General features: G+C 40.8%; 1 protein-coding gene across 1 annotated transcript; it reads right to left on the bottom strand.

Annotated features, from left to right (window-relative positions):
• Positions 1-3410: 3410 nt before the first annotated feature.
• On the bottom strand, positions 3411-11896 carry LOC105938217 (mucin-5AC). The gene is made up of 2 exons (XM_021307208.2): positions 6308-11896; positions 3411-4370 (listed from the first exon to the last, which is right to left on the bottom strand). The coding sequence occupies exons 1-2, from the start codon at positions 9720-9722 to the stop codon at positions 3667-3669; spliced, it is 4119 nt and encodes a 1372-aa protein (XP_021162883.2). The 5' UTR covers positions 9723-11896; the 3' UTR covers positions 3411-3666.
• Between the last annotated feature and the right edge of the window lie 2666 nt (positions 11897-14562).

Below are 14562 nucleotides of genomic sequence, written 5' to 3'. Positions count from 1 at the left end.
CCCCGGAAACTGCCACAGAGAGACGTCGTCAACCAGTTGGATTTCAGATTAAAAGTATGAACTTCTAATGCACGATGTGGATTGTTGTTATATCACAAATACAATTAATTTAGTGTTGTACCTTCCCATTGCTGACCCGACGTATTAGCAGGGTTTGCGGTCAGCGAGGCCTCAGGAAAGTAGCTAGGTGATTGATGTGTGTATGTATATATATATATATATATATATATATATATATATATATATATATATATATATATATATATATATATGTGTATGTGTGTGTATATGTATATATATAAATCACATAGCTACTTTCCTGGAGCCTTGCTGACCGCAAACCCTGCTAATATATATATATATATATATATATATATATATATATATATATATATATATATATATATATATATATATATATATATTTTTTTTTTTTTTTTTTTTTTTTTATAAAACCTTCTCAGAGCGCAAGCGCACTGCTCTGACCACTAGGCCAACACTCCCCCTTAAGTCTGGTATGTTTTTTTAATCTCATGGTCCACTTGGGAACCTACAAGTCACAGTAAAAAAACCTTTTTAAAAATTGCATTTATGTTTTGTAATAGGTTTTTTGTTCAGCAGTTTCTTGTGAACACAACATTAGGCTTGGTCCCTCCTCTGAGAAAAAAAAATATTTTCAATATATTAACTACCATAGAGCTTTTCGTCTGAACTACAGAAATTATATATATTATTACTTTTTCACAAGTATCTCTTCATCATGACTGTAGAAATTAAGACAAACTGACAGCTGAATAAATTAATTCCCTACTGCCTTCCTGGTGAGGCGTTCTGGGCACGTCCCACCGGGAGGAGGTCCAGGACACGCTGGGCGGACTATGTCTCTCTGCTGGCCTGGGAACACGTTGGGATTCCCCTGGAGGAGCTGGCCCAAGTGGCTGGGGAGAGGGACGTCTGGGCCTCCCTACTAAAGCTGCTACACCCGCGACCCGACCCCGGATAAGCGGAAGACAATGGATGATTGGATGGATGGATGGATGGATGGATGAAGATATAACTGACCATATGCCCATCCATTTTCTAAAGCTTCTCATCCTTGCTGAGTTGGGGTGGGAGTGCTGTCCATCTCAGGCAGTGGTTGGGTTAAAGGCAGCTGATAATATAGGTGGGCCTATTAAGTGATCTTGCAGGAAAAGTAAATGATTTGGTTTAGACAAGCTGAAATTCCAAGAAAATGTTGTCATTCTGTTGCCCTATTCCAAGAGCATAAATATAAAGCCCGACTTCTCCGTTTAAAGATAAAAAGAGACCCTAATCCTAAGTGTGGAACTTCATGAACAAATTACCAAACACTTTTCCGTTTGCTCCCTAGATGAATTTTCTTCATTTTTGCATGCTTTTATTTTGAAGAGACATTTATCCCCTCTGCAAGTCAGACCAAGCTTCAGCGAACTTTACAGACAGGATGTACATTCTTGTGTAAACCTTGAACCGCCCCCTTTGCTGGTCTCAACCAATCGAAAGACAATGAAGCACAATGAGGATGACGTCATTATTCCCGCAAAGGCTTTAGGGAAATGAAGTCTAAAGCTAGAAGGTCGGAAATGGTTGTAAACAGAAGCTGTTTTAAAATGTTGCTTGATTTAAGAAGGTTAAAACGATGCAATGTTGGGTAAAAACTTATTTTGTCAATTTTAATCCAACAAACGTATTACAAAACATCCCAGACAAAGAAAAAAAAAAAACTCATACCCGTCAAATTCACACATCAAATAGCTGGAAAAATAGCATGTCATAAACTTTACTGTTAACAAAATATATTTCATAAGCCATGATGAATGATGCCAGGCAATCAATAGGCTGTGACCTTTGTAATGGAATATATTGCAAATATGATTAAAAGGCTTGCTTTTATACACATGAGCTTTAATGACATCTCATTCCTAATACATCGTATTTCATATGGTCCTACTCATCTGCCATGGCTTCAACTCTTCTGTGACGGTTTAGGGGTGTGTTTGTAGGAATATCTGACCAATTTCTTGTAGATCATTTATGAGGTCAGGCACTGATGCTGGACGATTTACCCCGGGTCAAAGCCTTCATAATAATTCATCACAACGGTCTTCTTTCAGTTTGAGTTCAGGGTTCTTCGCTCCAAACCCGTACATCCATGGATTTATGGACCTTGCTTAGTGCACTGATGCAGAGTAATTTTTGGAGCAGGGAGGCGTCATCCCCAAACTGTTACCCACATAGTCAGGGGCATGAATTTGTCCAAAATGTCTTTACTTGCTGCAGCTCTTAAACAAACTTCAGAGAGTTTACTCAGCACAATCATCCACATTCCAGACGTTTACATTTGGTGTTACACAGTCGGGAAAGAACGATTCCTCTGGCAACCACCCTACCCAGACTTGTCAACTGTTTTGCCTCACAGAGAAGCGTGATTTCTCTCTGCAGAAAAGACATCTTTACTTTTCTGGAGTCCAGTTGTGTTGCACTTGGTGATTTGAATTTGGTTGTGCATTGCTCTAAATAGCTAAAATAAAGGCCACATTAAATTTGAAGGTCAGGAGCGGCCGACTCTGCAGGCAGCTGGAGATTTCCACCAGCATTTTCTCCGCCTTGTGATTTTTTTCTATAGAATGTTGTGTGACGGGGGAATTTTATGAATTAAGTTTTTACACACGGGCCATCCTGTCATTTCCACTGCTAAATGTTCCAAAGTCCTGAGATTGACTCATTCTTTCACAAATGTTTGGAGGAGCAGTCTGCATGCATGGCTGCATGATTTTACACACCTGGGGCCAGCCAGTGGATGGTTACTGATACAAAATATACCGACTTATTAAAAGGTTACAATTTCTGTCATGTAGTTCTTGTGGTTTAAAGCCCTTTCAATTAAAAATTGTTGGAGGGACTGAAGTTTACCCTATCTGCATAAGTTAAAACAGGGCTGCATACCCACCCTAAATCTGTCGCTTTGCACTGCTGGTCAGCTGGCTTAAAGAAAGTTTTGAGCTCTTTGCCCCGTTTACAAGAAAAACACATTCAGCTGCTTGGAAAAGGTTACCTTTGCCAAAAACACCCACCGTCTCGGCATGGACACTAAAGGAGATCAATGCATTACTCTGTTATTTAGAAACGGCAATAAAAAAAAAGGTACACTATTTACCACAATAAGCATATTTACATAAAACCCACTTCCAAATTAGGCAGATGTCAGCTATATTTTATATTTTAATGCCATTCAATAACTAAACGTAATCAGTATGTTCGGAATGATTACTGCTTTTTTCAAATAAATGTAATCAGATCATGTCATAGATTTCTTTCAAAATAATATTTTTTATGAAATACCCATATGTGACAAAATATAAAGATTGTGAGTTTGTTTTTTGTTTTTGTTTTTTTACTGAAGCTTATAATACCGGCTCAAACCTATCTGTGACCATGGCTGAAACACGTGATCCAATTATTTGGATGGGTTTCTCCAATCTTTTGGCAATATAGCGCGTGCACATCCTTGATTTCTGTAATCTGGAGAATTAAACCACGTGTTGGATTTAGGGCCACCAGGTGGCAGCGCTGGGTTGATGATAAAAACGATTGTTAAAGACGGTTCATGGTCAAACCTGACAGGAACGTTTCATATTTACTATATTAACGCGAGCCAAAGCTCTTTGGTCGGATCATCATCCTCACTGATTTAAAAGACTGTCTCTCATTGGTGGGATAGTACTCTGTGGATATGTTGTGCCACGTTCCCCAGAAGATCCCGTCCCGAACTCCTTTATACTTCCCAACATAATATCTGCCGTTGAGGTTGGCAGCCATGCAGGCGTCAAACCACCAGCCGGAGCTGTAGTAGGCCCCGCAGTTGCCGGAGGGGTAGCGGTCGTGGTCCCTGTCAGGTGTGGTGAACGCCCTGTTGTTGTGGTCGTAGGTTCTGCTGAAGCGCAGAGCGTCACCTGCCGTACCCGAGTACCCGCCCACCGTCAGCCTGTAGCGGAGCCGCTCACTGGCGACCCTGAAGTGCTCGTACTGCGCATGCTCGGTCACTCCGTCAAAGTCCTCCAGCTCCACCCGCAGCATCATGTCCCTGTCCCGGGTCAGCAGGTGCATCTTGCTGTTGCCCAGCCAGAACTCTCCTCCGTCTATGACTCCGAACCCGGCCTGGTACTCCACCCAGGTGCGGTTGAAGCTGACGCTGCCGTCCAGGCGGCGCTGCAGGACGGTCCATCCGCCACCTTCCAGCTCCATGTCACAGAACACCGGGAAGCTGCTGCTGCGGAGGTCGGGAGTCACCAGGTAAACTCCGCTCCTGGTCCTGCCTCTGAGGCTGTGGTCTGAGCAGTCTCTTAATGCTGTGGAAAGGGGAAATTAAAAAGAGAACTGGTCTTAAACTTGCTCAGATCTTTTTCCTGCAGGAGAAAATATCCTATTGCAGCTCTGGAATGGGGCTGCAAAAGTTGGATGGGGTTAAAAGCTGACGGGGTTTTGTGGAAGACCTAACTATTAAAATAAAAAATAGATATTTAACAAAAAAGTGTGCTTTTCAGACTTATTCCCCTCATCCCTTTGATGCTTTTTACATTTTTGTCACATTGCAATCTCAAACTTCAATGTACTTATGTGATGATAAACCAAACAAAGTTTCTCATGATAGTCCATATTTCTATATTCTTTATTTTGGCAGGTTTGGTCTTCCAGAGGCAGTGCAGCATAGGCTTCATAAAAGTTATAAAAATTATTCAGTCATTATAACAGTTCTGCAGCTAGAAAGTTGTCAATTTCTTATAGGTCCATTTTAATTACTGTTTAATTCTGAATCATTTATTCATTAATGGAGTTATTTCTTTTTCATTATTAATTTGTTACTTGTGTATTTACATTTTTTATGATTGTATGATTTTCTGCTCTTCTTATTCTTATATCTATTCTAATACTGATTTGTGCATTATTATACATTCATAAATGCATAGGCACATTAACAGTGGGGTGAAAATTACAACGGTATTATTATTTTGGGACACATTTTGTAGATCAACAATTATTTAACCCAATTTCTATTTATTTTATTTTATTTGGTTCTGTTTGTATATATAGTAATCTTATTAAGCTGCATCTTTATCTCTAAATTGATTTTGGCAAGTTTGGTTGTCATAGGTTTAGTGCACTTTTCATACAGGCTTTTAAAGACTTCAAGAAAACTGATCTTATAACACCCTTTCTAACTGCAGTAAGTAATTTTTTATGTATTTATTCAATTTCCCATTTATTCTTTAATCAGATTTACTTGTTAAGGGAATTATTATTTTATCATTGTCTGCTTATTTTGTTAGCTGATATATTTCTTTTTCTTATTTTCCTTTCCATATTTCCTATAGTTATGTACCTAACATTATTTATGTATGCAATATAAAAACATCTTTTAACTAACTAAATATGTTACCTTACTAACTAAATAATTGACTAACTACTAATAAATACTTAACTTGGCATTTTAGTACAGATTATTTAATTTATTAGTACAGATTATTATAATTTATTTGAATTAGAAATTATAATGATGATATCAATTTATGGCTAATTTTATAGATTTAAGGTTATTTAAACTAACTATTTTCATATAATTTTTTTAATTATGTTTTTACAATGTTTTAGTCCTCTTACAATTCAATATACTTTTCGCAAAAGTGCTCGATGACTTTAAGGAGCACCCTGGTAACATTTTTCCAATTGCACTTGTAATTGTTTCATTTTACCTGTAGCTTTATGATGAAGAGGGAAGGGCTATTTGAGCTCAGTGGGTAAGTGAATATTAATTATTAACACAGATAAGTGAATCACTTGAGCTTTTTCCATAGATGGCTGTTTTAAAGCTGTTGGTCCTTCCATTATTGTGGTTTTAACTTCGGTTTTAACCTCGCCGTGACCCACGACGGTCATGGCGAGCTACACATTGTGCACACTCATGCAGATTCCTCCCCATGATGTCTGGTGTTAATATAATCTCAGACCACATCATTAGGCCTATATTCTTATTATTTATGTGAGACTCATTAGAGTTTATTGTGTGGTCGTCATACTTGAAATACATTTTTTTAATCAGATTTTACAGTTATGTTGCTTAAGACTCCCTTTATTTTTCCAGTTTAATGACCGCTGTATACATGAAAGCGTCCCTTTAGTGTTATTGCCATAAACAAGATTAAACAAGAAGGCCTACATTTTCAGAAGGCTTCTTGTATATGTCACACTTATAGTAAACCATGCAGATAATATCAAAGTGATCTCTTGCCTGTAAATGCTGCAGATGTTGGCAATTTACCGTCTGTCTTCTCAGGCCCCCCGCCTCTCTTGGACCCCTCTGGCTGCTCCTTGGGAAGCTCTCCTGGTCCACGGTTAGGAATCAGGCTGTTGTTGACAAACGCTGTCACCTGGTTGATTTTCACACGCAGCTCTCGTGGACTGGGAGTGGACAGCTCTGCAGGTGGAGGCTCGTGGCCAGAGGTGGAGGAGGTCTTTGGCCTGAAGTCGGGGCTGAGTGTGGAGGTAGTTTCCAAACTGGGTGAAGGAACTGGACTTGCGGGGGGACTGTCTTCCTCGTGAAGTGTCTCAGCCTTAGACACACTCGGCTGTGTAGATCCTGGACCGGTGCTAGTGATAACATTTTGGAGGATCCCATGGTTGATTTTGTTTGGTCTTGTTGTCATTGGGTCAGACGACGGTGGACCGGCTGTTTGTGGCCTCAGATCAGACGTAACCCTGGTGTTTGGGCTCGATGTGACGTCTTCGGGGGGTGTGTGAAGGGCAGGGAAGTATCCAGTTTCCAAGCTGTTAGAGGTCTTTGGTCTCAGAGTTATGGTTTTCCTCACACTGGTGCTGAACTCTGTTTCCCCTGGGGTATGACTCACTTCAGCAGTCTGTTTTACGAGCCCAGATGTAGGTGGCATGTCACTACGAGAGTTGTGGATGTTGCCTGATGGGCCCCAGCTGATCTGAGGTGGATCTGTTTTGGTTTGTGGACTTGGCTCTGATTCCACTGCTTGTTTTGACCTCTGGATGGGTTTAAATCCTGGTTTGACTGTAGGTCTTGTTGATGGTCTGTGTCGGAACGGAGGCCTCAGTTTAGATGTTTTGTTGTACGTTGCTTTCGGGATTTTCCCGGGCACAGATATTGGTTTTAGATTAGGCCTTGAGCCAGGTTTGGGAGTTTTCAGCCTCGGATTTGTTTGTTGGGTTTGGTTGGTTTTAAGGTTTGCATTTGGTCTAATCTTTAAGCTTGGACCAGCCTTTGGATTTTTCTGTTTTTGTTTGAGCTCTTGACCAGTTTTAGGTGGTTTGTTAAATTTAGTAACATTGTGGCTGGTTTTAGACCTTACGTTTGGTGGTGTCATACCTTGATCAGGTGGAGATGTCGAGTGTGAACTGTTTCTATGCTCCTGCTCTTTGCTCTTTGACTCAGATGACGGGCTTTGGTAGGGTTTTGGTGTTGCTGTTTCACTTTTGTTAGATTTAAACCCCTTGATGGTTTCTGGATGGTATTTGGCTTCATGATGGTCCTGGATGGATTTCTTAATCTGCTCAGGTGTTGCGGTGACTAGATCTGATCTAGATGTTTCTCCTGGTTCCAACCCTGGATTAAACGTTTGTTCCTCCAGAGATGCTTCTTCAGACTTGCCCGATAACTCAGTTAAAGGTTTTGGTCTTGCTGTTTCACTTTTGTTGAATTTAGTCTCCCGGGAAGGTCCGGTTTGAATGTTACTTTTGGGGAATTTCTCCATCTGACTGGGTGTTGCAGTTGCTAAATCCAATGTAGATCTATGTCCATATGTTAAACCGGGGTTAGGTGTAGGCCCCTGCAAAGATGCTTCTTCAGACTTGTCCCATGACTCGGTTGAAGTTCTTTGAGAGGCTGTTTCACTTTTGTCGAATTTAAACGTCTTAGAAGCTTGAGTGTTAACGTATTCGTTGTTAAATGTGTTCACCAGATCAGGGGATGTCGTTCCCTGATCCGGTGTAGATGATTGTCCATGTTCTAAATCTAGAGGCAATTTGGTTTGCTTCAAATCATTTTCTTCAGACTTGTCCTCTGATCTGGCCAAATGTTTTTGGTTGGGTTTTGGCGTTGACTTTAACTCATCAGTTTTTTCTGGGTTGCGTTTAGGGTTAAGGGGATCTTGGCTGGATTTAATCACCTGATAAGTTGTTGCTTTAGCTAGAACTATTGTAGATGTCTGTCCAGCTGGTAAACCCGGATTAGACGTGGGACCCTGCAGGGATCTTTCTGGAAACTTGTCCCATGACTCAGTTGAAGGTTTTTGTGTTGCTGTTTTGAATTTTGACTCTTGAGAAGTCTGGGTTTTAAGCTGTTGTTTGTTGGATTTATTCATTTGATCAGGGGTGGCTGTTGCTTTGTTCGGTTTAGATGTTTGTCCAGGTGTTAAATCTAAATAGAGTGTAGGGTCCTGCAGATCTCCAGACTGGTCCACTGAGTCTGGAAAATGTTTTAGTGTTGCACTTTCACTTTTATTAGACTTAAGCTCTTGGATATGTTCTGGTTTGTGTTTATCTTTGTTTTGATCCTCACTGGATTTTCTCATCTGATCGGGGCTTGTAGGAGCTTGATCTGGTGTAGATCTTTGTCCAGGTCTTAAACCTGGATCAGGCGTATAATCCTGACGGGATTTCTCTTCAGACATGTCCTCTAACTCAGTTGAAGGTTTTGTAGTTGCTGTTTCACTTTTGTAAGACTTAAGCTCTTGGATAGTTTCTGGTGTGTGTTTATCTTTTGGACGATCCTCACTGGATTTATTCTTCTGATCAGGGTTTTTCGTAACCGGATCTGGTACGGATTCCTGTCCAAGTGTTAAATGTGGATTTGGTTTTAACTCCGGCAAAATGTGTTTACCGGATTTAGCTGCTGTCTCAAATTTATCCTCTTTGTTAGTTTCCGGTTTGTGTTTAAGTCTGTGGTCCTCCTGGCTAGAGTTATTCCGATATTGAAGTGTTGTATTGTCTCGATCAGGCGTAACCTTTTGTCCAGGTGTTAAATCTGGATGGTTTTTAGACTTCAGGGAGGGATTTTCTTCAGATTTAAATCCAAAATGGGTTAAAGTTTTGTGGTTTTGTTTTGGTGAAGCACCAGTTTCACTGCTCTGTGATTTAGGTATGATAGGTTTAGGTTTGGATTTAGTTTTAGGGATTCCCTGATTGGATTTGCTCTTCGGGTGGTGGGTCACAGCAGCTCGATCCGGTGCAGATGTCCATCCAGGTGTTAAATCTGGATTTGATCTATGATCTTGTGAGGTATTTTCCTCTGATTTGTTCATTGGCTCAATTAACAGTGTTTGTTTGGGTTTTTTTGTAGACGTTTCCCTTTTGTTAGATTCAAATGAAGATTCTTCAGTGATTTCTGTTTTGTGTTTGGTTTTAAGGCGATCCCAGCTTGAATTTTTCTTCTGATCAGGGGTCAAACTAGCTTGATCCGGTGCAGATGTCTGTCCAGGTGTCAAATCTGGATTAGATTTGGGCTCCGGCAAGGAATTTTCTTCACACTTGTCCACTGCCTCAGTTAAGGGTGTTGCTGTTTTTGGTTGAAAGTCCTGGGAAGGCTTAAATTGTTCCTGACTGGAATCATTCATGTTATCAGGGGCAGGATGAGGTCGATGGGCAGTAACGTTTTGTCCAGTTAAATCTGGACTGTTTTTCATCTCTTGTGCAATATTTTCTCCAAGCCTGCTCACAGATTCATTTAAAGGGGTTTGGTTTGGTTTTGGTGTTGATTCAAACTCTAGGAAATGTTCAGGTTTTGGATTTAATGTCAGGATTTTGTGAATGGATTTGTTTGTGGGATGATTGGTTGCAGCAGTTGGATTGGGTGCATAATTAAGATTTTGACTCAATTCAAAAGTTTCGGTTGTTATTTCCTCACTGTCCAGCCTTTTGATCGACTTTGGGTCAGATTTATCAGTGGCAAAAAGTTTAATAATTTATTTTTACATTTTGGTCCAACTTTGATACTACATCAGAGTCTGTGTTGATTAATGTATGTTTACCTGAATGTGTCGCGTTCACAGGTTGAGGTCTTTGAGCTGCAGGTCTCTGGACAGAAGCTGAAGAATTTTGCTTCGGTTTGGATTCATTAATTGGTACGTCCTGCTTATGCGTCAAACTGTCTTTCAGATTTTCCTCACTTGTTAAATTAGCTGGTGGCGTTCTTAGGCCAGATTTTTTATTTTGGATTTGTTTTGATTCTTTGCCAAGTTTGGATTTTACAGCTGTGGGTTTGTGAGGCTTCTGCTTTTGGTTGAGTTTAGTTTTTCCCTCCACTGAAGGACCTGGCTTTGGTTTATGGTCGTTCTTGGCATTCCTTTGTCTGTTCTGTGCTTCAGCCTTAGATCCAGGTTTATGCTTTTCACCAGACTTGCCTCGTGCTCGGACTGGTGGAGGTTTCTGACCCGTCTTGGTTTTTGAGCTGATGTTCTTCTTTGCTGTCTCGCGACTGCGATCTGTATCTCTGGGTGATGACGTCATGAATAAACTCTGATGAGGAGTGGTAGGTGGTTGAAGATGTTATAGTTAACACTCCTCCAGCATGGGTTATCTGCTCATGTGGACCACCCACTGTGGATATTGTTGCTGTTGCTGTGGGTACCTTTGCCTTAACTTGGCTGTGGGGCTCAACAACACCAGCTGCACTGGCCTCTGTGCTTCCCGTTGCTTCATAACCAGCTTTTGGGTCAGGAATGACATCTGTGATGGAGCTTAAAGTGGGGCTGAGCAGAGAAGGTGATGGAAGAGATGATGTAAAGCTTTTAGTGTCACTCAAGTCCGGCCTTGAAGTTAATCCGGCCGTAATGGGAGTCGGTCTGATCGATAAAAAGTCTGTCTTTTCAGTTTTCTCGCTGGATGATGTTCCTACATCGCCGTCTCTCTGCACACTCTCTGTTTTAATCTCCCCACCATTTTCTGTGATCCCAAACCTCTCTGCCTGCTTGGGTTTCTTTTTATTTGGGTCCACTTTTATTCCCATTTCCTTTTCCATCTGCTCCGGTTCCTTATTTATATTCACCGTGTGGTTCTGTGACATCTTTATTCTATCAAAAGCTTCAGCTTTGGTATTTTTGTCCAGCTTCTTTGCCTTATCTCGCCATATGGGATGCCCACTTTCTTCTTTTGTTTTTTCCTTGTTTTTCTCTAACATATCTTGATTTTTCCTCCCACTCCATGTGGGATTTATCTCAGCAATCCTCTCTCTTGTCATATTAATAGTTTGTATGTTTCCACCAGAAACTGGGGTCGTTGACTCCTCTAACGTGTCTTCTCCTCTTGCCCCCTTGGTCACAGATTCTTCTCTCTTGTTTACTTTTGGAAGTCCCCCTGTTTCCCATTCGTTCCTGTCTTTCAACTTTTTTTCCATGTCGTTATCTCTGTCCATCGTTTCCACCTTAACGCCGTCTTTTCCGCACTCCTGTCTGAAATCGCCGTCATTCTCTTCATGTCTCTCATTCATCCAGTCCCCCTCATCCTCACTCGCGCTCTTACCTCCTTTCGGCTCTCCTTCGCTCGGCCTCCCACAGTTCCTCCCGGCTTGACACCCCGTACAATCTGCACACATCTCCCTTAGCTCATCGACACTGTCCTTCAGTCTCTGCAGGTCCTGCATGATGTTCCCCAGCTCCAAGAGGCTTTGCGGCAAATGAACCACCAGAGGAGGGAGAGTGATGTGGTACGGGCATGTGCTGTCGTGCTCCCCCGGTCTGCACGTTCCCACCGGTCTCAGAGTTGCAGTGCAGGGTCCAAATCCCCAGTCCCCCAGGAGGACTCCATCTTCCGCTTTGGTCTGAGAGAGACTTGAAAAGGCCAGTAGGGTCCCACACACGCAGAGCGCTGTTAATCTCATTGTGTCTTGTGAAGAAAGAGTGAGGATAGAGGAGGGAGAGGGTGTAAAAAACACCCAACTCTGTTTGTGAAGTGCAGTGACAGTAAGAGGAGGAGGTCAGGAGGGAGGGAGGGAGCAGAGGAGAGGAGAGAGGGAGGCAGACGGAGCTGAGCTGCAGAAGGAGAATGAGTGAGACACAGAAACAGGTGGGGCTTGTAGCTCTCAGACTGGTTCTGGCACATAATGGATGATGTAGTGGCATGAAAAACTATTTGCACCCTTAAACATGTCAGCTGCCATACATAAATATTCCAGTTCAAATAATCAGACAAAGATAACTCTTTGTGGCTCTTTGTGAAAATGTAATCACCCCCTAATTGTGCTTGTGCCAAAACAACTGCTATCAGGCAGTTTTGCAGTAACTGGCTACTGGTCTTTTGCATCACTGTGGAGGAGTTTGGGCTCACTCTTCTTGGCAGAGCTGTTTTCATTCAGAGGAATTTCAATTGTGAGCTTCATTTACATAGAAATCAGACAGGAAACAGTTGATAGGTTTATTTGACAGATTTGATGGCGTTTAGTGTTCTATGAAGAGATTGTTGTTTCTGGTTGCAGGGTGTATCAATGGAGTAGGGAAGAAATGGAAGATATTAAGGTCGCAGCTTGTGATTTCTCTGAGTATTTCTTACCAGGTTTGAGTATAAATAAGAGTAGGGGAAGTGGTGGACAGGTATTCAGCGGAAACAGGTGACCATAACATGAACAGCCAGTCAAAGGTCATGAAGCATTATATTAACCAGATTTAAGTCTAAAGTCTGACTCACCAATTTTAAAACCTTTTATTTTGAGCCATTCAGAGGTGGACTTCTTGGTGTAAGTTGTTCCACTGCATAACACAGGTGTGCTTGAGCTGAAGGTCACAAGCTAATGCCCTCAAGATTTCCTGCTACACAGAAAAAAAATGTAATACCATCAATTTATTGGAAGTCGTCCAGGTCCTTGAGCATTAAAGCAGTACCAGATTACAGGTCACAAAGGGTTGCACTTCACCTCATTCGTACATTTTTTTTAGTATGCTGGGGTATGGTGCAATAAATTGTGTGGGTTAATATGCTCTGAACAACTGAACATTTGCACGTATCATCAACTTGTAGCTTCAGCTTTCTTGACCTTGGACTACAAAAAAGTAAAAATGATGAATTTGCAAAATTGGTAAGCATGAAGTCTAAGACCTTGTTTAGCAGCTCTGCAGCAAATACCGTCACATTATTGTTCAAAAAAACGTAATAAATAATTTAAAACTGAACGGCTTGAAAAATATGACCCAAACAGAATATAGAGAGATCTACGCGGCTTCTGGACAGATTACATTTGCATGTATTGCACTCCTAGAGACTCCAAGTACACAATAAAATGTATTTGAGGGCTAAAAAATGGATTTAGCAGAATATGTCTCCTTTAAGAGATTTCTTAATTCTACAAGTCAGGCAATAATCAGATCCAAGTTCGGCTAGCAAACTTAATAAACTCATCTATCCCAAAGATGTGGTTATTAATGCTTAATTTAAGATAAATAAGGGGTGATTACATTTTCACAAATATCCTAGTGTGTTTTACTAGCATTCTTCCCTTGCTAAATGAAATCCTCATTTCAAAACTGCCTTTTTCTCTGGATTTTAAAATCTGAATTTGAAATTTGTTTGGTGATTTGAAACATTTTAGCGTGACAAAGAAGCAGAAATAGAAGAAATCATAACATTGTAGGCTCATACCATGAGTAAATATTGCAAATATTTCTACTTCATAGTAGAAACAGAATTATCACAAGAATTAGCAGAAGTTTTAGGGAACATGTTTCACATTGTAATTGGATTATTGCAGTCCCATTTATCTTCCTTTTAGTCACGTCACCTAATGAAGTCCAGTTGTCACGCATTCCCCTTCCATACTGTAAGGATCAATGTGAAACATGCATGTGTGCCACAGTTGTTCTGGCAGGGGCTTCCAGCGTTTCCTGTCAGAGCGACCACAAACATGTGAGTGACAGATGTCACAAGTCAAAATATGCATTTGAAGCAACAGCACAGCGCCAGAGCCCGAAGGTTCTTGCTCAGATTTCTTAGCTTGTTTTTTTATTTTTTACTGTAAACTGTGTGGTGCGTTTGAGCCCTTGAGAAATGAAAGCCAGAAATGTCTGATTTATCCAAGAGAGCCACAGGATTCAAATGCAGTGCCAAAAAAGAAGACATATCTCATGCACTAATGATTTTATTCAGGCACAACTAATCTTCAACAAGTGTTTAGAGTTGGTGAGGCAAATCCTGGGGGGAGATTTGCCTCACCAAAAAAAATGTCATGTGCTGACTCCACTGTGCCACATGACATTTTTTAAAATGTTGTCAAAATACAACAACAGATTTTAATGTGTTTTTTTGTTTAGAGATTTTATATGGCAGATCAACACAAAATAGAATATAACATGAAAAGTGTGCCATGCAGCTTTATTCAGGTAATAATATGTAGAAAAACTTTACCTGTAAATATAGTACGAAGTCTTTTGGCATATGACTCTACCACCTTAGCTCCTCTGAATACTAAGTCTTCTTATATAACCCGCTCTAACATATTGGGTGGAAAGCGTCAACAAAAAACATTTTTCTTTCAGAATC

The sequence above is a fragment of the Fundulus heteroclitus genome, chromosome 2 (assembly GCF_011125445.2).
Source record: "Fundulus heteroclitus isolate FHET01 chromosome 2, MU-UCD_Fhet_4.1, whole genome shotgun sequence".
Classification (NCBI taxonomy): domain Eukaryota; kingdom Metazoa; phylum Chordata; class Actinopteri; order Cyprinodontiformes; family Fundulidae; genus Fundulus; species Fundulus heteroclitus.
Note: the sequence above shows the minus strand (reverse complement) of the source record. Positions and strands in the feature narration are given on the sequence as shown.